The following is a 24,159-nucleotide window of genomic DNA, read 5'->3' as shown; positions in this document are numbered from 1 at the left end:
CAGAGGTGGTCTCTTATTCTGGCCAAAAATAAGTTTCACCTGCTTTGTTCAGCCGTATATAAAAACGCTTTGACTAGGCAATAAAAAAAAAGCAAACAACAAAGTAAATTGAGGCTGGCGCTGACGGAGTTATTTCTACAGGTTTAGTTATTTGACTCAATCACTCAATTACACAATGTTAAACTGACCAGAGGGTCCCCTGTTCCAAGATTGGTCTGGTCTCAGAGTCTTTCAGGATGTGTCAGAGATCACTCTTGTCTTCCGTTGATCAGTCGACTCCATTCAGCAGCGCAACTTTCTAAGCGACTCTTTTTCTTATTCGACGACTCTTTTCTCTCTCGACTCACGCCCTTTCGGCCATTTTACTGTTTTTTATGTGGTGTCGTTATGCCCACTAGAGAGGTAGCTGTTCTCTGATACTACTAATCAAATCAAATCAAATTTATTTGTATAGCGCTTTTTACAACTGATTCCAGTAAGACAAAGATTTGACATGAAATGTAAAAAAAAAAATGTAAATAAACCCCAAGTGAGCAAGCCAGGGGCGACAGTGGCAAGGAAAAACTCCCTCAGCTGAGGAAGAAACCTTCGGAGGGACCAAGGCTCACAAGGGGTGACCTATCCTCCTCTGGTCAATCTACTGGTAATAATAGTTAGTAGTCCGTGAGAACTTTAGTGTAGGGGCAGCTTCAAGGCACTTGGTGGTTGCTGGAGTGTGGGCAGCTGGTCTGAAGCATGGAGGAGGATCTCCACAATCATCCATCAGTGTCCAGACAGACAAATGGGCAGTCGTTTACTCAGAAAAAACTGGGCTTGATACTGCTACTGGGCTTGGTAAGTAAACGTTGACCGTCTCAAGTTCCCCAGAGAGAAAATGTTTAACTCTGCTTAGGCAGATAAAACATTCTTGAGTTAATACCTTATATATAATTGAGTGTTAATACATTGAGCATACTGATGTAGTTACACCAACTATTCTATTTATTAGAGATTAATTAACATTCTTTTAAATTGAGAAAGGAATTGGTCTTCGTGATTTCGAAATACACATCAATTCACGTCAAATCAATTCATGTTAGCGTACATTCACCTGAAAATAACATAGGATATCACACGATTAAACAATAATAAAACACTGCATAATGCATAACTGGATTTAGAAAAGCATAGTGTCAAAGATAACTCTTTTTGAGAGAGAGAGAGAGTGCACTACATGTATATGTTTACAACGTGTAGTGCTTAAAACTAATTATTCGCATGTATAAATAAATAAAATTGAGTAAGTTGATAAGGTTGGCTATTGGTGTGTACCTCCCGTTTGTTGTACGTTATGTTTTGAGTCTTTATAAGTATCACATTTTTTAATAATAAAATTGAGAATTTTAGACAACAAACTCAGGCCACAGGATTAAATCATACCTGGCTGCCACCCGATGTGACTGATATAAAACATAATGTAATTGTAAAAGAAAGTCTTGAAACCTTTTACCCACTCCCACAGTTAGAACTAGAGAAGATTATCACCTCCTCAAACTGTACAACTTGCACATTTGATAAAATTACTCAAAGAAGTACTACCAGCTGTATGGCTGCCTGTAAAATTCTGCATCAACTACAAATTTCTGTTATTAACATATAAAGCTCTACATGGGCTCGCCCCTGAATACCTTCAAGATACAATTTCCTATTATGAGCCTCCGCGTTTACTCAGATCACAGAATACTGGTTTTTTAATTGTTCCCAGAATTCAGAAGGCCTCAGCTGCGGTAAGAGCCTTTTCTTATAAAGCCCCCCAACTCTAGAATGATCTTCCAGAAAATGTTCGGGACTCAGACACAGTCGCAATCTTCAAATGTAGGCTAAAAACTCATTTGTTTAGTTTATTTTTGGTAGTTAATGCTCCCCCATAAATAAAGGCGGCAGATCCAGGGGGTCCATGGACACAGGGAATTACAGTAAACTGAGACGCTGGTGCTGTCGTCCCGCCGCTTCGCGCGATCACTCAGGTTTGTTGACAGTGGAGCGGAGGGATGCCAGTGTTTCAGGATGCTCCCGTGTCTGTGTGTCCTTCTGGTTGTCTTCTTTCAGTTAAAGCTGTCATAGTCAGATCTGCCGGAGTAATTAGCCACACTCTGGATATGTTCACATTTTCTGGTTTACAAACACCAAACAGTTCAAAACTAATTCCATCCCTTTACGTTTTTCCGAGTAAACGACTGCCCACCTGTCTGTCTGGACACTGATGGATGACTGTCGAGACCCTCCTCCACGCTTCAGACCAGCTGCCCACACTCCAGCAACCACCAAGTGCCTTGAAGCTGCCCTTACACTGAAGTTCTCACGGACTACTAACTATTATACCAGTAGATTGACCAGAGGAGGATAGGTCACCCCCTGTGAGCCTTGGTTCCTCCCAAGGTTTTTTCCTTGCCACTGTTGCCCCTGGCTTGCTCAATTGGGGTTTTTAACTTTTTTACATTTCATGTCAAATCTTTGTCTTACTGGAATTCTGTGAAGCTACTTTGTGACATCAGTTGTAAAAAGCACTATACAAATTGATTTGATTTGATCACTAGCTCACTGCTCATCTATCTGCATGGTTTACATTTTTATATAGGTTCCGCACTTTGCCAACAGTCCCTTAGCCTCTTGGGCGCCCGCTGAAGCCATTCCGGCTATGGAAAGATGTGGTATTTTGGCTAAATATAATAATTTCAGAGATTTGCTTGTGAGCAGGGGGAGGGGCGAAATCCGAATATCCTTTACCGACCTATTCAGCTCTACCTCTGATGTGACCTCCTGGTCCTGAATGCTTTGTCCTTGGTCAGAACTGTACAGTTACACAGAGGGTCCAGAGTTCCAGCTCAACAGGAAGTGCTTTGAGGAAGATTTTCATGCACAAGGTGAGTTCAGAAGTCAGTTAATATTATATAGTTTTCACATTACTTTACTTTAATACACAGTAGAATTCTATGAAGTTCATATGATCCCTGCAGTCATTTTGACATACTGGAAGTTTAGGGGTGATAAGATTTTTGCAATCACGTATGCAGTATTTCTCACAAAAGCTACTTACTATATTATAATGCTGAGTACAAAAAAATACAAAATTGTATCTAAGTTTTTATATATGATAAAGTATAATATTATAATGTAAAATATTGATGTGATTAATAGTGAGTGGCCAGCGCTGGGTGGATCTGGACTCAGAGCAGAGACGAACTCATGCCATGCGACTCGTCAATGCACTGGATGTAACTGGACGAGATAAACGTCTAAAGGTTGCCAGAGCAATTCTCTACATGGCCCAAGGTATACACACACATAGACACAGAGTGAGAGAGAAAGCTAGTCAATTCCTTGATTTACAGCACTGCAACTGCTCTGCTGGGGTACTGCGTATATATTTCAGTTCGGTCTCTGAAGCTTTTTGTTTTGTATTCGGAGAGAATGAAAGGTATTAAAAACTATAAGTATGTGTGTGTGTGTATATATATATTCTATATTTTGCCAGTAGATATCACATATCAGAATCTCAGAACAAATGAAATGCCACGTTCTCCCCTTGAGCCATGCCTCGTCCTCCATTTGAGCATAAATCCAGGCTCCAGCCAGTTATTCCTATTCCTGAAAACATAAGCAGAAAATTATTTATCCATTGCACAAGGAGAAGAAATGCCAATTCAGAGTCATGGAGTCCTTCGGTAGCTCTTAGTATGCTTTCCTATCTGAACAAAAAAGGTTGTCTCTGATCAAACTGAACCAAGGTCTGATTCGTATTCAGTGTGAAAAATATTTTTGGATGATTTGGACTTTTTTTCAGGAAGTTGAACCAATATGAAATGCAGAGTTGACCATGACCTGGGGCCTCATTTATAAATATGCACAAAAATCAGTCTGAAATGTTCGTACAAACCAGCTCACGGAGAAACTGTGATTAATAAAGAAATACTTTGGGTAAAAATTTGTGTGTATTTAAGCAAGGTTTGACCCATGCGTACCCATACAACTTTGCAGAGAGAGCGCAAATGGGTGACATCATGTGGTAAAATAGAGAATTACAAGTAAATGTGTAAACCATCAGTCTATAAACATAAAGATTAAAATTAAGAAAGATTTAACACTTGTTTAAAATAACTTGCAGAATATTAAAAATCAATTAGTTAAATTGTTTGCTGTATCTCATTTAGTTGCAGTATGATTTTGGTCTAGCTTGTTTTATTTCACTCTCTCTTGTATCACTAATAAATTTATCTGCAAAGTGCTTTTTAAACTCCGTTTTGGAATGTGCCATTTAAGTTCATTATTATTATTGTTATTATTATAAAAAATTAAACTCCATAATTAACACCATAAAAATAGACAGTAAATCATTGTGTTGGCAATAGTTGCAGATAATTACAAGCCTAAATAGCTGTAACTTGCACAGAATCACTGGTCTATAAATAGGCAAGAGGCTGATGCACTGTCTGTTATAATGGCTTTTTGGCGCTACTAAAGCATAACTGATTGACAAATAAGGCGACAGTATGTTTTCAGAAATCATGAAGAACTTTTTTGCGAACAATGATGACTGTTTATTGAGCCGATTTAATACTGTTTACTGCTGCAGCCACATGTTGTCACTCAACTAATTTGCGTTTGTAACAAGCTGGATGAGGCTGGTTCATCTGCGCACGTTCTGAAGAAGATTGTGATTTATAAAGAGAAAAAAGCATTCAGGTATGTATACGTACAGTTTTATAAATCTGACATTTTTTTGGGCACACACATTTTCTGGCTTTTGTTCGCAAGCATTTTTTCACTCCAGAATCCATGCAGAGTTTTATAAACGAGGCCTCAGGTGATTTATTTACTGCCTTCAATCCAACATAGAGAAGAAAACGTAAAAATGTAAAAACATGTAAAAACAGTGAACATTTGATTTACAACCTTTCTCAGTGGTTTTGAGTGTTTTATCATTCAGAGTTGTTCACATGAGGGAGAATAAAATATAACCCCTCTCTACAGTCTCACACAACAACTGTCCTCGTTTTTATGGACATGGGCAGTGTTTTGTGGCTGGTCTTGTCTCTTGTGGTGGGACACCGTTTCCATGGGAGCACCTTTTTCTGGTGTTGTATATATGTTTAAATGTTGTCTGTATCACCTTTTAAAAACCACAGGATAAAACCGATAAGCTTACATGCCCCTTGCTTGAGCTCTGCTAATTTTTCCTTTTGTTCAAGTTTTGTTCTGGTTAATGTGCCTTAAACATCAGAGGAAGTGTCTTAATCAGTTTACTAATTTGGAGTGTGTCTTTGTTTGTTGCAGGCACATTTGCAGAGTGTAACTCTGAGGCTGAAGTTCAGCACTGGAGCAGATGTAACGTGTATTTACTATTGGATGTGGGGACATTCTCTACTCTTGTGGAACTCCTCAACATGGAGATAGAGTAAAAATGAAGTGAACTCTATTATCAGAATTCCTTGGTCTTATAGTTTTATGTTTACATATGGTTAAAAGTGTGTGTGTTTCTTTCTCAGTAACAGTGCCGCATGCAGCAGTGCAGTGAGGAAACCGGCCATCTCCCTCGCTGACAGTACAGACCTGAGGTACAAACAACACACATACCTCTTTTTTTAGATTCTGATTCATATAACTTTATTGGCATGACTGCCAATATCTCTAATTTCTCCAGGTCTGTGAGTTTGGGATCTCTCATTCTGAATTTGTGACCGTGAAGAATGAAGTGCACCTCTGTCTCCCCCTCTCCACTCTCACAATGACCACACATTCTCTCCTCTCTTGTCTGCAATGACTGTTTATACCTGCCCTATTCTATGGCCAGGCTGTGGTCATTGGGGTGATACTTGGTCAGTATCCATCTCTGCTGTGGATCTCTGACGCTCAGGAGATACAGTTCCTGTCTGTACTCTTTTTACTACTTATAAATAGTCGTTTATATAGGTTAATCTGTATCTGGTTCTCCCACTGCTCTAGATAACTGTTCTAACTGTTAATGATGATCTGGTTGGCGTTTAATCAGGGGGGTTTGGCAGTGTTGGAGCCGGATAAAGGATCTCAGGACCAGTAGGCCGAGGGGACTCTGATTGGGAGTTTGCTCTTGGCTCTGTAGCGCTTTAAACGGCAGGGTTTTTTGGGACTTTAGGTGTGTCCAGAAATGTAGGACTCTTTTGGGATATTTATTAATGGGACATTGGCTTAATTCTACTCCTGCGCACGTTGGTTGGAGTGTCTTTTGGACTTTAAGAATCAATCTACAGAATTCAGTGTGTAGGGTTTTTGCTGGATGCTAGCCCCATCTGGTGTAGTTGTGCTCACTGAATGGAACCCACACCTCACTCCTGTACAGCGCAATGGGCTGGATCACACGGTAAGATTGAGATGGGAATGTCAATGTTGTAGAATTTCCTCCTGATTGCGAGCAGTGCTCTGCAAGTTTTACCTTTAGTGCATTCACTGTAGGGCTGAAACTCCCGGATGCTGAAATTACAAGGCCATGGTAAGTGTACTGCAGTGTGTGCTCCAGGGTTGTGCTGCTCAGGGTGAACTGGTACCCTTGTTCCTGACACCTGGGCTTTCTCTGAAAGACCATAACTTTTGTGTTCTTGAGGTTGATCTCTCTCTCTCTCTCTCTCACAAACCTGCTGATGCGCTTTAATCCATCTGCTCTGTGTGTGTGTGTTCAGGGTGCTGTTGAACATCATGTATCTGATGATGGAGACAATTGGGCAGGAAGACCCTACAGATCCTCCGGCATGGAGAGCTGTCAGAGAAAACTTCAGAACAGAGATAGGTGGGACAGGGGAGATTGTATTGTCTTAAGTGTGTGTGTTAGGGTTTGGTTAGGGGACAAAACTGCATGTGCATGATGGGTCCTTGTAAATTTTATATGGAAAATATGTGATGACTCTTTATCTACATTTTCAAAAAAAAAAAAAAAAAAGAAATACCAGGAAACAACCCTTTATTCAGTTTTGCCAGGACATAAAAAAAAAACTAGAAAATGCTTCAAATTATGGTTTCTGGAGCAGCAACCAGCTATATCTAGGGCACCATTACTTTTCTCACAATGTTCAAAGCTGTTTTAACCAGGACAGCGCCAAAAGGCCTAGATAAACAAATAGAATCCAAATAAAATTTTATACGTTGTTAATGCACTGTTTTGAGAACCGGTTTAAATTAAAGCATGATTTAAGGTGGGATGGAACTTCAGACTAAGAACCTGGGCAATAAGGAGCTTATTCAGATTTGTTACTGGCTCACTGCAGCTTTGTCCTGATGGAGCGGATGCCATCACCAGCAAAGTGCTGGGAAACTAAAGTGTGGCTTTGATATGCACTCTGACAGAGTTAATAGCTCTTTTACTGCGATAGGCGCCAAATATTGTCTAAAAGAGCTCACAATAAAGGACTGTGTCACTATAGTCAATATTTTACACTGATATTGCGTATAACGTGTTCAGTGATAGTTCTCATTGTCAACACTGAGGAAGCTCCTATGCTGTCTGTCGTTAGTCCACGCCCCTCTACGCTGAAGTCCCACCTCCCACGAGACAAAAGGGTCAGAAATCTGAAACTGGAAAAAAGCATCCAAAACGAAAAAAAAAAATCTGAAAGTGAAATCACACAGTGACTTGTGACGAAAAATTAAATTTAAAAAATTAAGATTTGAATCTGAAAACATAAAATCTGCAATTGAAAAATATAAGACTTCAGATATCAAAATATATAGGAAAGTGAATCTCAAGATTTGACCTTTCAGTTTCAGATTATTTTTTCAAATGAACAAAACTTTTGATCCTAATATAGCTCCATACAGATCATAATGATTTAAGTTATTCATGTCGAAATAATGCTGTGTACTGTTTAAGTTGGAGGCACTTACAAACAAAAAGGGTCAACACCAAGAATTTTGATTCTCAGAATCATGCTCAGAGTTTATCTCGTGTCCCAGGGGCTTTGTAGTCAAAGATCAATTGTTTTGGGCTCACCTCAGTGAATCTTTAATCCACTGCTCTCACTGAGAACAGTGATGCTGCTCAGCAGGATACTTTGGAAATGATTCTGAAAATAATGCCCCATTGTCACATGATCGTGAAGAACAAATGTCTGTGTCTGTATTTAGGTTCTCCAATCTATAACAGTGAGCCTGTCTCTGTGATGCTCTTTGCCATGGTAACAAAGTTCTGTAGTGGCCACGCTCCCCACTTTCCCATGAAGAAGGTCCTCCTACTGCTCTGGAAAACTATTCTGGTAATATGTCTATTTGTCTGTCTCTGTCAGTGCCTCTTCTCACTGTCTGTTTCCACTATATTTTCCATATATTGCACTCTGTTCATTGTTAATGTATATGACTGATTAACAGCTGTGTTGTGGCTGTTGTAAAAAGCTCAAAACCATAAATTAATTTATACAAATAACATTTCCAGAAAAGTAGGGACATATATGTCATAATTAATAATCTGTATGCAATAAACTATCTGTGATTTGTTCATTCTCTTAAAACATTTCTAACTGAAAGAAGTGCCAAAAATTATTTCCAATCTTCTCACTGACCACCTTGATGGACTTTTGTAAATAAAATCACATTTTTATAATAAGAGTGAAAAGTTTAAAAGAATTTTATATCACACTCTTTTGAAACCTTACACTAGGTCAGTGGTTCTCAAAATTTTTCTATCATTCTCCAACTCAGACAAAGGGGAATTTTCATGCCCCACCTGTACCATATTGCTCCAAAAAATGGTAATAAAATACACAATTTTCAAATTTAAGTATCATCAACTTCTTTCTCTAAATCAGTAGCTTAACATAATAACATCAGATATAACATTAACATCAATGTTCAAAAATACAGAAAAGTTTTCTCACTTCTCAGTCTGTGCAAAAATGCAGCAGGTAGTGTCGCAGTCACACAGCTCCAGGGACCTGGAGGTTGTGGGTTCAAGTCCCGCTCCGGGTGACTGTCTGTGAGGAGTTGGAACTTTACATACTACACTACACTATGGAACTTTACATACTACACTACAGAGAACACTGCTAAGGGTGGTATGTATATTTTTTGATACTATTCAGTGCAGTAATGTGCAGTTTGTGACAAGGCCAGAGACTAATGTTAACTTGCTGCATGTTTAGAGTGCTCATAACCTGAACACAGCTAATATTAACATTGACTAACTTTCAGATCCTCCTCCTGTTTCCCTAACAGTTATTGTTTTGTTTTCCTTCACACTAGGTATGGGCGGTATCTACATTTTTCCTACTGACATACAATCTCAAAATTGTCGAGCTGCACTGAGCCTTATGTCTGTGAGCACAAAGTCGAGTGAAGAGAGTTTGTGCTGTGCTGTTTATCTCAGCACAGCCTGACAATGCACACCAACACATGTGTTGGCGATAAAATAATCAGTTTCTTAGACAGCAAATTTCAGCGAATGGTTTTGGAGGAAGAGAAAATTTAAACTAAGAACTAAGACAGTTCTGCACTGTTTAGAACAGGCACAACACAGCACACATTTTTCCAGGCAACTGAAGCTCAAAACGCACTTTAGAGTATAAAGCCTCATACCTGTTAGCACAAGTGAAGGGTCTTCAGAGTATTTTGTCTATTTTTGTCCTCTTTCCTCTCTTAACCCTAGCTCAGTGCTAAACCCACAACTGCGGTGGGCTACTTAAATGCACAAAAATGTTTGGCCATGTTCTTAACCATCTGGAGTCAGTGCTCCTGCTGGCAGGATGAATCACAACTTGCACCAAAACACTTATGCAACTCAGAGTTTTTGATCCTAATAACATAATAAACATACCCCCAGAAATGTGCAGAGGCACAGAACTCAGCTGATAGAGGGGGGAAAATGGCTTGTAGAAAAGTTTGGATGCTCTCTGCTCACCTGTCTTACATGTGCCTGCCACCCGAATTCCCTCACATCAGTCACCAAGTCTGCGTACTTTAGCTTCTTCCTTTCAATGCTTCATCTACTGCATCCTCAAATGGAACTGTTAACTCTATGAAATAAACTATATGTTTACTTTCAGAGTAGAGCACCCTCTCTGGCCTCAGTGTAGTTAACACAATGCAATCTGGGATCTGCAGTTTTTTTACCTACAGTGGCTTGTGAAAATTATCAAACGTTTGCCACATTTCAGGCTTCAAACATAAAGATATAAAATTTAAATTTTTTGTGAAGAATCAACAACAAGTGGGACAAAATCGTGAAATGGAATGAAATTTATTGGATGTGTCAAACTTTATTAACAAATAAAAAAAAAAAACTGAAAAGTGGGGCGTGCAATATTCTTCGGCCCCCTTGCGTTAATACTTTGTAGTGCCACCTTTTGCTGCAGTTACAGCTGCAAGTCGTTTAGGGTATGTCTCTATCAGTTTTGCACATCGAGAGACAGAAATTCTTGCCCATTCTTCCTTGCAAAACAGCTTGAGCTCAGTAAGGTTGGATGGAGAGCATTTGTGAACAGCAGTATTCAGCTCTTTCCACAGATTCTCGATTGGATTCAGGTCTGGACTTTGACTTGGCAATTCCAACACCTGGATACGTTTATTTGTGAACCATTCCATTGTAGATTTGGCTTTATGTTTTGAATCATTGTCTTGTTGGAAGATAAATCTCCGTCCCAGTCATTGCAGACTCTAACAGGTTTTCTTCGAGAATGGTCCTGTATTTGGCCCCATCCATCTTCCCATCAATTTTGACCATCTTCCCTGTCCCTGTTGACGAAAAGCAGGCCCAAACCATGATGCTGCCACCACCAACCAACTGTGTTGCTTTTATGCCAAACATGGTTTTGCATTGTGGCCAAACAGTTCGATTTTGGTTTCATCTGACCAGTGCACCTTCTTCTACATGTTTGGTGTGTCTCCCAGGGGGCTTGTGGCAAACTTTAAATGAGACTTTTTATGGATATCTTTGAGAAATGGCTTTCTTCTTGCCACTCTTCCATAAAGGCCAGATTTGTGCAGTGTACGACTATGGACAGACTCTCCCATCTCAGATCTCTGCAGTTCATACAGAGTGATCATGGGCCTCTTGGCTGCATCTCTGATCAGTCTTCTCCTTGTTCGAGATGAAGGTTTAGAGGGATGGCCGGGTCTTGGTAGATTTGAAGTGATCTGATACTCCTTGCATTTCAATATGATTGCTTGCACAGTGCTGCTTGGGAAATCTTTTTGTATCCAAATCCGGCTTTAAACTTCTCCACAACAGTATCTCGGACCTGCCTGGTGTGTTCCTTGGTCTTCATGATGCTCTCTGCACTTTGAACAGATCCCTGAGACTATCACAGGGCAGGTGCATTTATACAGAGACTTGATTACACACAGGTTGATTCTATTTATCATTATCAGTGATTTGGGACAACATTGGATCATTCAGAGATCCTCACTGAACTTCTGGAGTGAGTTTGCTGCACTGAAATTAAAGGGGCCAAATAATATTGCATGCCCCACTTTTCAGTTTTTTTTTTTGTTTGTTAAAAAAGTTTGACACATCCAATAAATTTCATTCCACTTCACGATTGTGTCCCACTTGTTGATTCTTCACAAAAAAATTACATTTTATATCTTTATGTTTGAAGCCTGAAATATGGCAAAAGGTTGAAAAGTTCAAGGGGGCTGAATACCTTCGCAAGGCACTGTAAGTCCACCAGCAATTTCCAATCTTCTGCTTCACCCATCTACCAATATTTGTAGCCTGCGCACATTCCTGAAAATGTGCTCCCTCGGGCACAAATCTAACCATTTCATTACTACAGCCACACCTCAATGCATTAACCTCTAGCCATTTGCTGTCCAACAAACATGCAAAACCCTTAGCACCTTATTGTCTCGATGTATAAAGATCCTGTGAAAAACTAACCTTACCTTACAAGCTGATAGTTGTTGAGGTAATATTTATCAAATACAGACACACCTCACTATAACTTTTTGTTTAACTTTACATGAAAACAGACAAAATATAGTGATTTTTAAAGCCAGAACACCAGAGCAAGGTGTTACTCAAAATAAATGGGGCTGTGAATTTTGTTACAACACCGTTTTATCAGTCGGACCCTTATAGAAATGTAAATCAGTAATAAATATCTAGTTTCCAGTGATGCCAATGATTGCTTATCAAGTAAATATTACTTGGTTGATAAATTGTTAAGGTGCTTGGTTTTAGAAAAACTTGGTAAAATGTTATCTTGTTGCTGGTTAACGAGTTGCTTTAATGTCATCTCAACACGGTGCTTCAGTTTTGTAGCGTGGTATGAACAGAATATAGCAGGCTTTCCATGATTGTACACACACTGTCAGCAATTGACAAGATAAACTATTTTTAGTTTGTTGTTATTGTAAACAAAGACATTGATATGAAGCACCAAAGCTTCTCCAGACCTTCCAAAGACAAGTGTATGTATATTTTGGGCATTTCCTGTTTTGAAATACCAGAAAAACTTCTGTGACAATAGCTATATGGCTAATGGTGGTCCGGCAAAATTAGGCTTGCCTAGTTTTCCTTTGTTCTTGTTTAAGTAGGTGAAATTTGTTAAAATATCAAGGCATGTCAGGTCACCACAGACATGGCTGAAAGGCCTCAGACTCTAAAGATGCAGAACAGAAATTTCACACAGCACACACATCATTAATACCACCCTCATTTCTGAGATACCATCCATGTTGGAGGTGATGTGAAGGTTAAAAATCACATCCGTTTTTACATGTGAAAATTTGTATGTAAAAAATATGTAAAACACGGTACTGAGTTTGTCCACAAGGGAAAAGCTTTGGGGAGGGGTTTATATCACTGTGATCCTGAAATGGATTAAGTGGAAAAGATGATGATAACATTCACAGATTGTTCAAAATGTTCCATTTACTGGAAATGGGGTTTGTACATGATTGTTTGTCAGAGAGGAATTTTTTTAACAACATCAGTGGAACTGTACTCTCAGAGGGACATGTGTGTATGTTTTTTGTGTGTGTAGTTCACATTAGGGGGATTTGAGCAGTTGCAAAAGCTGAAGGTATGTAAGAGGGTGGAGCTTGGTTTGCCAAGCCTCCCAGAGGACAGCATCAGTGTGATTCGCAGCATGAGGGCAGCATCACCCCCTGCTTCAGCCTCTGACCTCATAGAACAACAGCAGAGGAAAACACGGAGAGAACACAAGGTACTCTCTCTCTCTCTCAAAACACCTCTGATGTCCTAGACCAACAGCAGAGAAAAACACGGAAAGAGCAGAGTCAGAGAAGTCTTCTAATCAGGAGTAGTTGCTGTCTATGTTCTCCCTCTCTGATCCCTTTCTCTGATGTCTGTCTCTCTCTCTCTCTCTAGGCTCTGATAAAGCAGGAGAATTTGGATGCATTTAATGAGAAGGATCCGTATAAGGCTGATGATTCTCGTGATGATGATGACGATGGTGATGATAATGATAATAATGAAAGTGCTTTGGAGGCAGAACCTTTTCCCCTGGAGCGTGATGATGTCATGCCTCCACCCCTCCCTCATCCACCACCCACAGATCGCGTCTCCTTTCCTAAAGGCCTGCCCTGGGCTCCTAAAGTCAGGTACATCCACCCACACACACAAAAAATAAATATGCATATGTACATCAACAAAACTAAGAATCTAAGTTTAAAAGAAACAAGTCAGTGATTATCTAAAATCAGAGCCTCGTAAAAATAATAATATCCTGTATTTATTGCAATGGTGTTTGTGGATATGTTGGTGGTGGGGTGAACGTTCAGGCCTCAGCTCAAACTCTGACTGTTCTATTTGGAACAGAGAGAAGGACATAGAGAATTTCCTGGAGTGCAGCAGGAGTAAATTTATAGGTTACACACTTGGAAAGTGAGTGACAAACATCTTCACTAAATATATAGGGTTTAATAAATTTCAAATAATACCAAATTTCACACTGGTGTGTGTGTGTGTGTGTGTGCGCTGCAGTGATACAGATACAGTGGTGGGTTTGCCGAGACCTATTCACGAAAGCATTAAGACCTTGAAGCAGGTAAAAGCTGTTCACAGAGATTTTGTGTATGTATCTGTGTGTGTGGTTGTTTTGTGAATTATTATTAATATGTGTGCGTGTGCTTCTACTCCTGTAGCATAAATATGTATCCGTTGCTGAGATTCAAATCGCGAAGGAGGAGGAATATCAGAAAACTCCTCTCTCTGGGGTCAGCTTTTTCACACTCAGACACTCACACATACAACATACACTCAAAAGCACACAACACACATAAACATGTACAACATACATGCCACACTCAAACAAAAACATGCAGCATACACACACAACATACACACAAAAACACAGCATACACTCACAAGCACAAATATAGGTGCTGGTCATAAAATTAGAATATCATGAAAAAGTTGATTTAATTTCAGTAATTCCTTTAAAAAAGTGAAACTTGTATATTATACTCATTCATTACACACAGACTGATATATTTCAAGTGATTTTCTTTTAATTGGAAAATGAAATCTGCATCTCCATAAAGTTGGTCAGCAGCAGGAAGTGTGAAGTGCTCTAAAACCTCCTGGTTAGATGGCTGTGTTGAGCTTGGACCTCAGAAAACACAGTGGACCAACATGAGCAGATGACATGGCACCCCAAACCATCACTGACTGTGGAAACTTTACACTGGACCTCAAGCAATATGGATTCTGTGCCTCTCGTCTCTTCCTCCAGACTCTGGGACCTTGATTTCCAAAGGAAATGCAAAATTTGCATTCATCAGACAACATAACTTAGGACCAATAAGCAGCAGTTCAGTCTTTAGCCTAGGCAGGATGCTTCTGATGCACTCGCTTGTTCAAGAGTGTCTTGACCTAAGGAATGCGACAGCTGAAACCCATGTCTTGCATACGTCTGTGCATGGTGTTTCTTGAAGCCCTGATTCCAGCTGCAGTCCAGTCTTTGTGAATCTCCCACACATTTTTGAATGGGTTTTGTTTCACAATCCTCTCCAGGGCTATAGGTTATCCCTATTGCTTGTACACTATTTTCTACCACATCTTTTCCTTCCCTTTACCTCTCTATTAATGTGCTTGGACACAGCTCTGTGAACAGCCAGCCTCTTTAGCAATGACTTTTTGTGTCTTTCCCTGCTTGTGTAAGGTGTCAATTGTCATCTTTTGGACAACTGTTAAGTCAGCAGCCTTCCCCATGATTGTGTAGCCTGCACAAAAAAATTAGTTGTCGGTTATAATCATCAACTTAAAAGAAAACACACTTGAAATATCAGTCTGTGTGTAATAAATGAGTATAATATGTTTCACTTTTTGAATGTAATTACTGAAATAAATAAACTTTTTCATGTTATTGTAATTTTATGACCAGCAATGTACAACATACAAACACGCGCACACACACACACAACATACATAAATGCAAACACATACAACACACACTCAAACACACATACAACACACACTCAAACACACATACAACATACATCACACTCCACACATGCAAGATACACGCATACAACATGCACACAAACCCACATACAACATGCACTTAAACACACATGCGACATACAACTCAAAAACACAACACAACATAAACGCAAGCACAAACACACACAACATGCACACAAACACAACATACACTCACAAGCACACATGCAACATACAAACACACAAAACATCAACAAAAACACTCAAGCATGCGCACACCACACATCCACATATGACATACACTCAAGCACACACAATGAAAGTATACAACGTGTTGAAATTCATGCAGGCACGCATATAACATGCACTCAAACAAGCATGCATATAACATGCAGACACGCATACAAAATGCATGCATACAACTAGTTCAAACACATGCAGGCATGCATGCACACAATACGTATACAGCATGCACATAAACACGCATGCACACAATATGTGCTCTCACACACATACAACATACCCTCATATACAGCACATACACACAAATTAATGCTTTATTGATGTCGTGTGTGTGTGTGTTTGCGCACGTGTGTTTAGGGTGAGGAGGCATTTGAGCTGTGCGCGGCAGAGCTGCTCTATCAGGGAATCTTACCCAGTCTGCCTCAGTACATGGTGAGACTCCCATTACAGTCAATCCAATTAGAGAGCTGGAGAACTATATTTTTAAAAAAATGTCAGCCATACTGGGTTTCTGGATGTGTATTTATTATGTTTCTAGAACAAAACTCATGGGTTTGTTTAAGAGTTTTGGTGAAATTCCTGTTTAATCACATCCGCAGTAGCGCCATTTAACCAACAGGGTTAAGTTCACAGAAGACAAATTTAAATGCCAGGTGTAAAGGGCTGTGTGATTCTGAAGTCATTTATCATCAGATCACCCAAGACTCATATTAAAGCCAGGTGTGAACAGGGACATTAGGAACTGTGTATTTTTTATTTTTTTTATTTTATGAAATTGTATAATGGTCAAATTGAGTTAATGTTTTGTTGTAATTGTTGTTAGATCTACATTTCATAATATATTTTACACCCATCTGCCAAAAAGAATCAGCCATGAGTCTCACAAGCCTTCAAAAACTGTTTGTGTGTGTGTTTATGGTTGTGTGTTAGATTGCCCTGTTGAAGATTCTCCTTGCTGCTGCTCCAACCTCAAAGGCCAAAACGGACTCTATCAACATCCTGGCAGATGTGCTGCCAGAGGAAATGCCGTAAGAGAGAGAGAGAGACACACACACACACACACACAGAGACCTATTCATACACACTCATCACCAATTCTGTGCTGTGTCAGTGGAGAGTGTCTCTCCTCTTTTACGCCCTATCCACATTGATAAGTATATTTTGAAAAGCAGATATTTTTCTTGAAAATATCTAGTCCAGACAAATAAGAAAACAACAGCAGAATCATGCCTGTCCAGTAAGGGGCGTGCATACAACATATTAATGAGAGACCTCAAATCACATTGACTCATGAAACAGAAGTGTAATTATAAATCACTCCATACTCCCTCTGTAGCGTACGAAACAAGTCATGAAATTACTGAATTTACAAGGTGGGCCATTTATATGGATACACCTTATTAAAATGGGAATGGTTGGTGATATTAACTTCCTGTTTGTCGCACGTTAGTATATGGCAAGGGGGAAACATTTCAAGATGGGTGGTGACCATGGTGGCCATTTTGGATCCAACTTTTGTTTTTTTTCAATGGGAGGAGGGTCATGTGATACATCAGACTTATTGGGAATTTCACAAGAAAAACAATGGTGTGCTTGGTTTTAACGTATGAAGTTGAAGTTGTTTTAACTTGAATCTTTCATGAGTTATTTACAAGTTTCTGACCAGTTAAAAAATGTGTTCAAAGTGCTGCCCATTGTGTTGGATTGTCAATGCTACCCTCTTCTCCCACTCTTCACACACTGATAGCAACATCGCAGGAGAAATGCTAGCACAGGCTTCCAGTATCCATAGTTTCAGGTGCTGCACTTGATAGTATGGAGTGGTATATGGGGTAAAAAGATAGTGGGGCCATTCTTCATCAGTGGAAACCTCAAGGCCACTGGATATGTGAAATTGCTACATGATGTGTTTTCCTCTTTGTGCACTGAAGCTGGCATGTTCCCTGAGTTTTTCCAGCAAGATGGCGCACCACCACATTATGGGTGTCAGGTCCGAGCATTCCTAGATGAACAGTTTCCTGGACAGTGGATTGGTCGTCGTGGGCCAGTTGAATGGCCCCCAAGGTCTCCCGGTCTGACTCCATTAGACTTTATTTGTCTATGCTGTGAAGATACGAGATGTGCAGCACCTGAAACTACGGATACTAGAAGCCTGTGCTAGGATTTCTCCTGCGGTGTTGTGAAGAGGGTTGAAGTGGTCAGAAACTTGTAAATAACTCATGAAAGAATAAAGTTACGTTAAAACCAAGCACACCATTGTTTTTCTTGTGAAATTCCTAATATGCTTGGAATTTCCCATTGGAAAAAACAAAAGTTGGATCCAAAATGGCCAACTTCAAAATGGCCACCATGGTAACCACCAATCTTGAAAAGTTTCCCACCTCCCATATACTAATGTGCCACAAACAGGAAGTTAATATTACCAAACATTCCCATTTTATTAAGGTGTATCCATATAAATGGCCCACCCTGTAGATCTTGATAATGCATTAATAAATATAAATGATTAAGTATTAGAAATATATAATGTGTAAATCTGAAATCTAGTGCTGTTTGTGTTTCTGAAGGAGACAGACACTATGTGACATCAGAAAAGCTCAGTTTTCCTTGTCCACACGAGAACAGTGACAACAGCGTTTTCAAAACACTACCTACAGAACCGTGTTCGTGTGGATGAGGGGCCAAAATACAGACAATAACTTTTGCTTTTAAAAAAAATTCCAGATGCCTGTGAATGGGATCTTAAACATCGTTAACACAGCATCTTTCTGTATTGTCAGGTTCCATATCTGCAGACACAAACAAAAACAAACTCACAAAGTTCCAGAAAGCAACCTTAGATTTGACAGTATTCCAAGTTGTACTGTTCAGTCCAGCTGCAATGCTCTTGTTTGTTAGTTGGGCATGTCCTGGGTCAGCTGCATCTGAGCTGAACATGTATTGTTTGTTCTGGACATTTGCTCCCTAAACAATACAGTACACAAATTTTTCCCAGCCTCTACCATGTCATTGAGGGTCAGTAATCTAGGGACGGTGCAGGGTATATACTAACACTGTTTTATAGAAGGGACCTGAACCTTTAATTATTTTGATATTTGCGTGGCTCCTTAAACAAGAGGCATGACTACGAATAGTGATGTTATATTCAGCTAAAAATTTTAAGAGAAACTTGTGGGGGGGGGGGGGGGTTGTGTCTTTGTGCAGAACAACAGTTTTACAAAGTATGAAGCTTGGTGTGGACGTCAATCGACACAAAGAAATCATCGTTAAAGCAATTTCAGCCATTATCCTGTTACTGCTCAAACACTTCAAACTCAACCATATCTACCAGGTACTAACACACACACACACACACACAGAGTTCATATCCAGTGTAAAAACACAGATTACGGTTTCCCCACATTTCAGCCCAGTAGATTATTTTTCTCTCTTTAGTTTGAGTATATGGCTCAGCACCTGGTGTTTGCAAACTGCATTCCACTCATCCTCAAGTTTTTTAATCAGAACATCATGTCATACATCACAGCTAAAAACAGGTAAATGCACCCACACACCGACTCAATTCTGTGAAGATTGTTATTCTTAATAGCTACATTAGCCTTAAAGCTCCAGTGTAAACAAACCCCAAATACACGTCTCTGATCGACTATGTTTAGGACATGTAGTGTTCTGGAAAACTATGGCTTTAACTTCTCGCTGTATTGTGTGTGTGTGTGTGTGTGTGTGAGATCAGTATTTCAGTCCTGGATTTCCCATACTGCGTTCTGCATGACCTGCCGGAACTCACAGCTGAAAGTCTGGTGAGAGTAAACACACATTTACACACACATTCTCTCACACACACGCGCACACAGTTATACACAAGTACTTACACACACACATTCATACACAATTATACACAAGCACTTACTACAAACACAGGTTTATACACAAGTACTTACTCACATATTTATACACACATCTGATTAGTTGCATGTGTGTTTTACAGGAAGCTGGTGATAATACCCAGTTCTGTTGGAGGAACTTGTTTTCCTGCATCAATTTACTGAGGATCCTCAACAAACTCACCAAATGGAAACATTCCAGAACCATGGTACTAACCTGTCTACCCATACATACACACACTCACACACGCTCCCTCTTCCAGTCCAGGCATTTCTTGTTTGTGTGCCCTGAGCTGTTGTTGTTTTTTTTTTTTGTTTGTTTTTTTTGTTTTAGATGTTGGTGGTGTTTAAATCTGCTCCCATCTTGAAGCGGGCACTGAAGGTAAAGCAGGCGATGATGCAGCTGTATGTTTTGAAGTTGTTGAAGGTTCAAACCAAGTATCTTGGACGTCAGTGGAGGAAGAGCAATATGAAGACCATGTCCGCTATCTACCAGAAAGTCCGCCATCGGCTAAATGATGACTGGGCATACGGCAACGGTGAGAGCAATGTGTATGTGTGTTCTGTATAAAATGTGTCTATATTTTTATAGTTTGTGTGTGTGTGTGTATATAGTATTGTGTGTTATGTGTATGTTTATGTTGGGATGTGTGAGTATATATTATGTGTTTGTATTCTTGGGGTGTGTATTATGTGTAATGTGTTTATGAATTAATGTTGTTTGTGTGTATAAAATGCTGTGTATATGTAAAGTGTTTATGTATTAGTATTGTGTGTGTGTGTTTCAGCAGATCTTGACGCTCGTCCATGGGATTTCCAGGCTGAGGAATGTTCCCTCAGAGCAAGCATTGAGCGCTTTAACAGCCGTCGTTACGAGAAGTGTCCGAACCCCGACTTTCTTCCTGTGGACAACTGTCTGCAGAGTGTCCTTGGTCAGCAGGTGGCCCTCCCTCATGACTTTCACAGCAACTATGACCTGTGGCTCGAGAGGGAGGTGTTCTCCAAACCCATCTGCTGGGAGGAGCTGCTACAGTGACAACAGCCCCACACACATTCTGTACAGACTACAGAGTTTGTGCATTCTATGTTTGTTTAAAGACACACACACACACACACACACACACACACAAAGTAACAGGCAAATAAAGGGAAGCTTGATAGAATGGATGATTCCCTTACCGTGTTGATTAAATACTTCACTTTGAGGATCTCTCTCTCTCTCTATGCGTGTGTTAGTGTTACACTACATCCAGAATGTTTTGATGGGGTGTGTGTGCAAAAGATTTAATAAACTGTGTGTGTAAGTAAGAGTGTGAGGGCATTATTGATTACAGTTTGTGTGGTCACTGTTTTGGCGTTTGACATTTTCTATTTGTTATGGGGTATTAAAAAAATAATAAAATAAAAATTTTAAATGTTAAATTTGTTTTGGTTGGAGCAAGGACTCAGGAGAAAGCTTCAGCCTCAGGAGAAATACTTTAAGCACAGTGAATCTTATAACTATATCTCAGCTTAAATATAAAAGTGTGTGTGTGTGAGAGAGAGAGTAGACAATAGGAAATCCATTCAGGATTTCAGAGCACCCAGAAAGAATAACTATCAACAATAACAATCACAGCATCAGTAACAATAAGCTGAAATATACCTGTATTCACCAGAATCTTCCACTCGCAGACGCTTGTCATCCAGCTAGTATGCAATGCTGTGGTTTGACTGCGGGGGCAGCATCCACTGTCTAGGGCAGGGGTCGGCAAACTTTACCCCTCAAACAGCCCTTTGGACCCGTTTCACATAGTAAAGAAAACACTGGGAGCCATAAAATCCTTTTGAAATTTTACATTAAATAACACTGCATATAACAGGTTTTTTTTGCCTTTGTGCTATGTATAAACAAACTATACTGTGTTACATTTATGAAATTAATGAACGACTGCAGAAAAATGAAATAATATTTCTGCATGCAAAAAAACATTTTTAACTTCGAAAAAAAGACGTTGGGTAGACGGTTAAGTAAAATACTCAATGTCTATTTGAGTCCTTGTAGTAATGGGGGAAAACGCCGAACTTAAATTATCCAGTGGCAGCAAACAAAAATGCTCTCCTCTCTGCGTGCCGTCATTATTTTACTGGCGCCGTGCAGTCAGCTGTCAAAAAGTTCAAGAAACCGCACACTGGCGGGTGTCGCACGTTGGGAGTTGTGACGTGTATTAAGAGCGACAAAATTTTTTAGATGTTACAAGATCGCCATAATCTTCATAGAATTACATTTTCAAAATGAACGAACTAAAATTAAATACATTTTAATTAAACACTCAGTAATTATTTTCACAAGCTGAGCCGCATCAGAGGGATCAAAGAGCCGCAGGTTGCCGCCCCCTGGTCTAGGGTCAGAGTCTGATTCAGAAATGCTTTCTGATCCTGCACTGAGCTACAGTTCAACTGAAGGGTTTTAGCTTTGACTCCACCCCACATCGGCAATCACTCATGACTTTCTATGAATTCAGAGAAGGGACAGAGGTCCCGGTGCTGCCAGCCAATCAGAAAGCTATACAGCAGGCTGTTGTGGAAATAGAAACTGTCTTTCCGTCGGTTGGAAGACGCTTACATCCCTAAAAGGGGCAGAGCTCTGATCCAATTGGCTGAAACATCCAGTAGGCGGGGCTTATATATATGGTTATGTTAGAGCATGTCCAGAGGGATGCGATATATCTGGTTCTGACTGACGTAAAGCTTCCTGAGGCCCAGCAGTTCAGAGGACGCTGTGTGATCTATGTGACCAATGCGATTGTTGTGGGGAATCAGGACCTCCAGATGTGGCAGTGTCTCAAAGACAAACCCATCCAGGTGCATCAGAGTGTTGGACAAAAGGTCCAGATGCTGGGAACAACAGGATCAAACCAGAAAGATCTATTTTTTTATTACTACCTCTGCCCTTTTCCCAACAATGTGAATATCATGTGCAATAACTTCTCATGTGCAACCATCTCTGTATGGTTGTATGTGTTTATACGTTTGTGAGTATGTAAGTTTTTTTCTCCATTGTTTTTATTGTGTTACTGTTTTTTTCCACACTTCTTGTCCAATGCTTAAGATTTAAAGTCATAGTTAAACTTTTACTAAAGAAGACCTCCAGGACCCTCACACTCCACTCCACTGCTGGATCTCCCTGCAGTTTTAAATTAAAACTCTTGTTTATAATGTGTTTGATCAAAGGAGGCCTCTCCCCTGTTAGACTCAGTTCCTCGCAAGGTTCTTACTTTAGCTTCAAAGTTAGTTTTTCTGCTAATGTGGCTGTCAGCTGCTTCACTGGAGATGTTATCTCTGTCTCTGTTTAAACTGTGGGTTTCTGTAAATTTGCTTTTCAAAACCCTCCCATTTTAAAACGCACTGCACAAATGATTTTGTCTTAAATTGATGACAATGGTGGCGCAGCAGGTAGTATCGCAGTCACACAGCTCCAGGGACCTGGAGGTTGTGGGTTTGAATCTTGCTCCGGGTGACTGTCTGTGAGGAGTTGTTGTTTTCTCCCCGTGTTCACGTGTGTTTCCTCATGGATTTGAAACAAAAAGCTAGAATATAATAAAACACAATGTAAAATTTTTACTTTTAAAATGTGTATTTGTGTGAGTGTGTGTCTGTATGCACACGTGTGTTTGTGTGTGCATGTCTGCAGGCACGCATGTGTGTTTGTGTGTTTTTGTGGGTGTCTGTGTGATTGTGAGAGAGACAAAAATAGTATACTCAGTAACTCATTCACTGCTGTGGCTGATACAATGGTTTCCATAGTAACCACAGAAATAGAATCCCCACTGCACTTAGAAATAGCAAAGGCCAACACACAAGCACACACACCTATGACAGTGTCACCACAAAGCAACTCTGATGACAGTGGTGGACTCTGGGGGAAGCAGACGTTACAGTGGAAGGTGAGATAAACTGGTTTGTTAGTGTTTATTAGAAAAAAAAACTATTTGTGGGTGGGTGGCACGGTGGCGCAGCAGGTAGTGTTCCAGTTACACAGCTTCAGGAACCTGGAGGTTATGGGTTCAAGTCCCACTCCAGGTGACTGTCTTGGAGGAGTTTGGTCTGTTCTCCTCGTGTCAACATGGGTTTCCTCCGGGTGCTCACGGTCCTAAAACACACGTTCTTAGGTGGATTGGTAACTCAAAAAAAGTGTCCATAGGTGTGAGTGTGTGTCGCCCTGTGAAGGACTGGCACCCCCTCCAGGGTGTGTTCTTGCCATGTGCCTAGTGATTCTGGGTAGGCTTTGGACTCACCACGACCCTGAACTGGATAAACGGTTGTAGACAATAAATGAATGAATGATTTGTGGTTGGAGGGAGTAAACCTTAATAAGAAACCTCCCTAATAGCTCCGCTCACCAGACACATCAGATATCTCTCTTATAGCTCCACCCACTGGAAAGAGGAGTAATTACTCTTTCTTATGCAGTGTAAAGAGAGGGAGTTCAGAGAGAACATTAGGACCCAGAGGAGTCAGTTTCTCTCTCTCTCTCTCTCTCTCTCTCTCTCTCTCTCTCTCTCTCTCTGCAGTCACTGCATGTGTGTGTTAGTTGCTGTCTTTATATAAGTATAGAATGTTCGTGTTCCCTGTTCGCTCCTCCAT

General features: G+C 40.1%; 1 protein-coding gene across 2 annotated transcripts in view; it reads left to right on the top strand.

The window, feature by feature from the left end:
• Nucleotides 1-20,928, top strand: part of strip1 (striatin interacting protein 1) — a 29,740-nt gene extending 8,812 nt beyond the window's left edge. The window contains exons 3-21 of one of the 2 annotated variants that reach the window (XM_066670639.1): nucleotides 2,829-2,903; nucleotides 3,178-3,312; nucleotides 5,314-5,434; nucleotides 5,526-5,594; nucleotides 6,693-6,799; nucleotides 8,131-8,258; nucleotides 12,984-13,166; nucleotides 13,331-13,563; nucleotides 13,781-13,846; nucleotides 13,946-14,009; nucleotides 14,107-14,178; nucleotides 16,007-16,081; nucleotides 16,580-16,677; nucleotides 18,854-18,980; nucleotides 19,085-19,185; nucleotides 19,383-19,449; nucleotides 19,638-19,742; nucleotides 19,868-20,072; nucleotides 20,322-20,928. In XM_066670639.1, coding sequence (XP_066526736.1) covers nucleotides 2,829-2,903; nucleotides 3,178-3,312; nucleotides 5,314-5,434; nucleotides 5,526-5,594; nucleotides 6,693-6,799; nucleotides 8,131-8,258; nucleotides 12,984-13,166; nucleotides 13,331-13,563; nucleotides 13,781-13,846; nucleotides 13,946-14,009; nucleotides 14,107-14,178; nucleotides 16,007-16,081; nucleotides 16,580-16,677; nucleotides 18,854-18,980; nucleotides 19,085-19,185; nucleotides 19,383-19,449; nucleotides 19,638-19,742; nucleotides 19,868-20,072; nucleotides 20,322-20,569 — 2,279 coding nt within the window. In that variant the 3' untranslated portion in view covers nucleotides 20,570-20,928. The remainder of the gene's footprint in view (nucleotides 1-2,828; nucleotides 2,904-3,177; nucleotides 3,313-5,313; nucleotides 5,435-5,525; nucleotides 5,595-6,692; nucleotides 6,800-8,130; nucleotides 8,259-12,983; nucleotides 13,167-13,330; nucleotides 13,564-13,780; nucleotides 13,847-13,945; nucleotides 14,010-14,106; nucleotides 14,179-16,006; nucleotides 16,082-16,579; nucleotides 16,678-18,853; nucleotides 18,981-19,084; nucleotides 19,186-19,382; nucleotides 19,450-19,637; nucleotides 19,743-19,867; nucleotides 20,073-20,321) is intronic. The other variant, XM_066670640.1, reaches the window with a different exon arrangement.
• The last annotated feature ends 3,231 nt before the right edge of the window (nucleotides 20,929-24,159 follow it).

Source organism: Hoplias malabaricus, chromosome 5, assembly GCF_029633855.1.
Source record: "Hoplias malabaricus isolate fHopMal1 chromosome 5, fHopMal1.hap1, whole genome shotgun sequence".
Classification (NCBI taxonomy): domain Eukaryota; kingdom Metazoa; phylum Chordata; class Actinopteri; order Characiformes; family Erythrinidae; genus Hoplias; species Hoplias malabaricus.
This window is presented reverse-complemented; position numbering and strand designations above follow the sequence as displayed.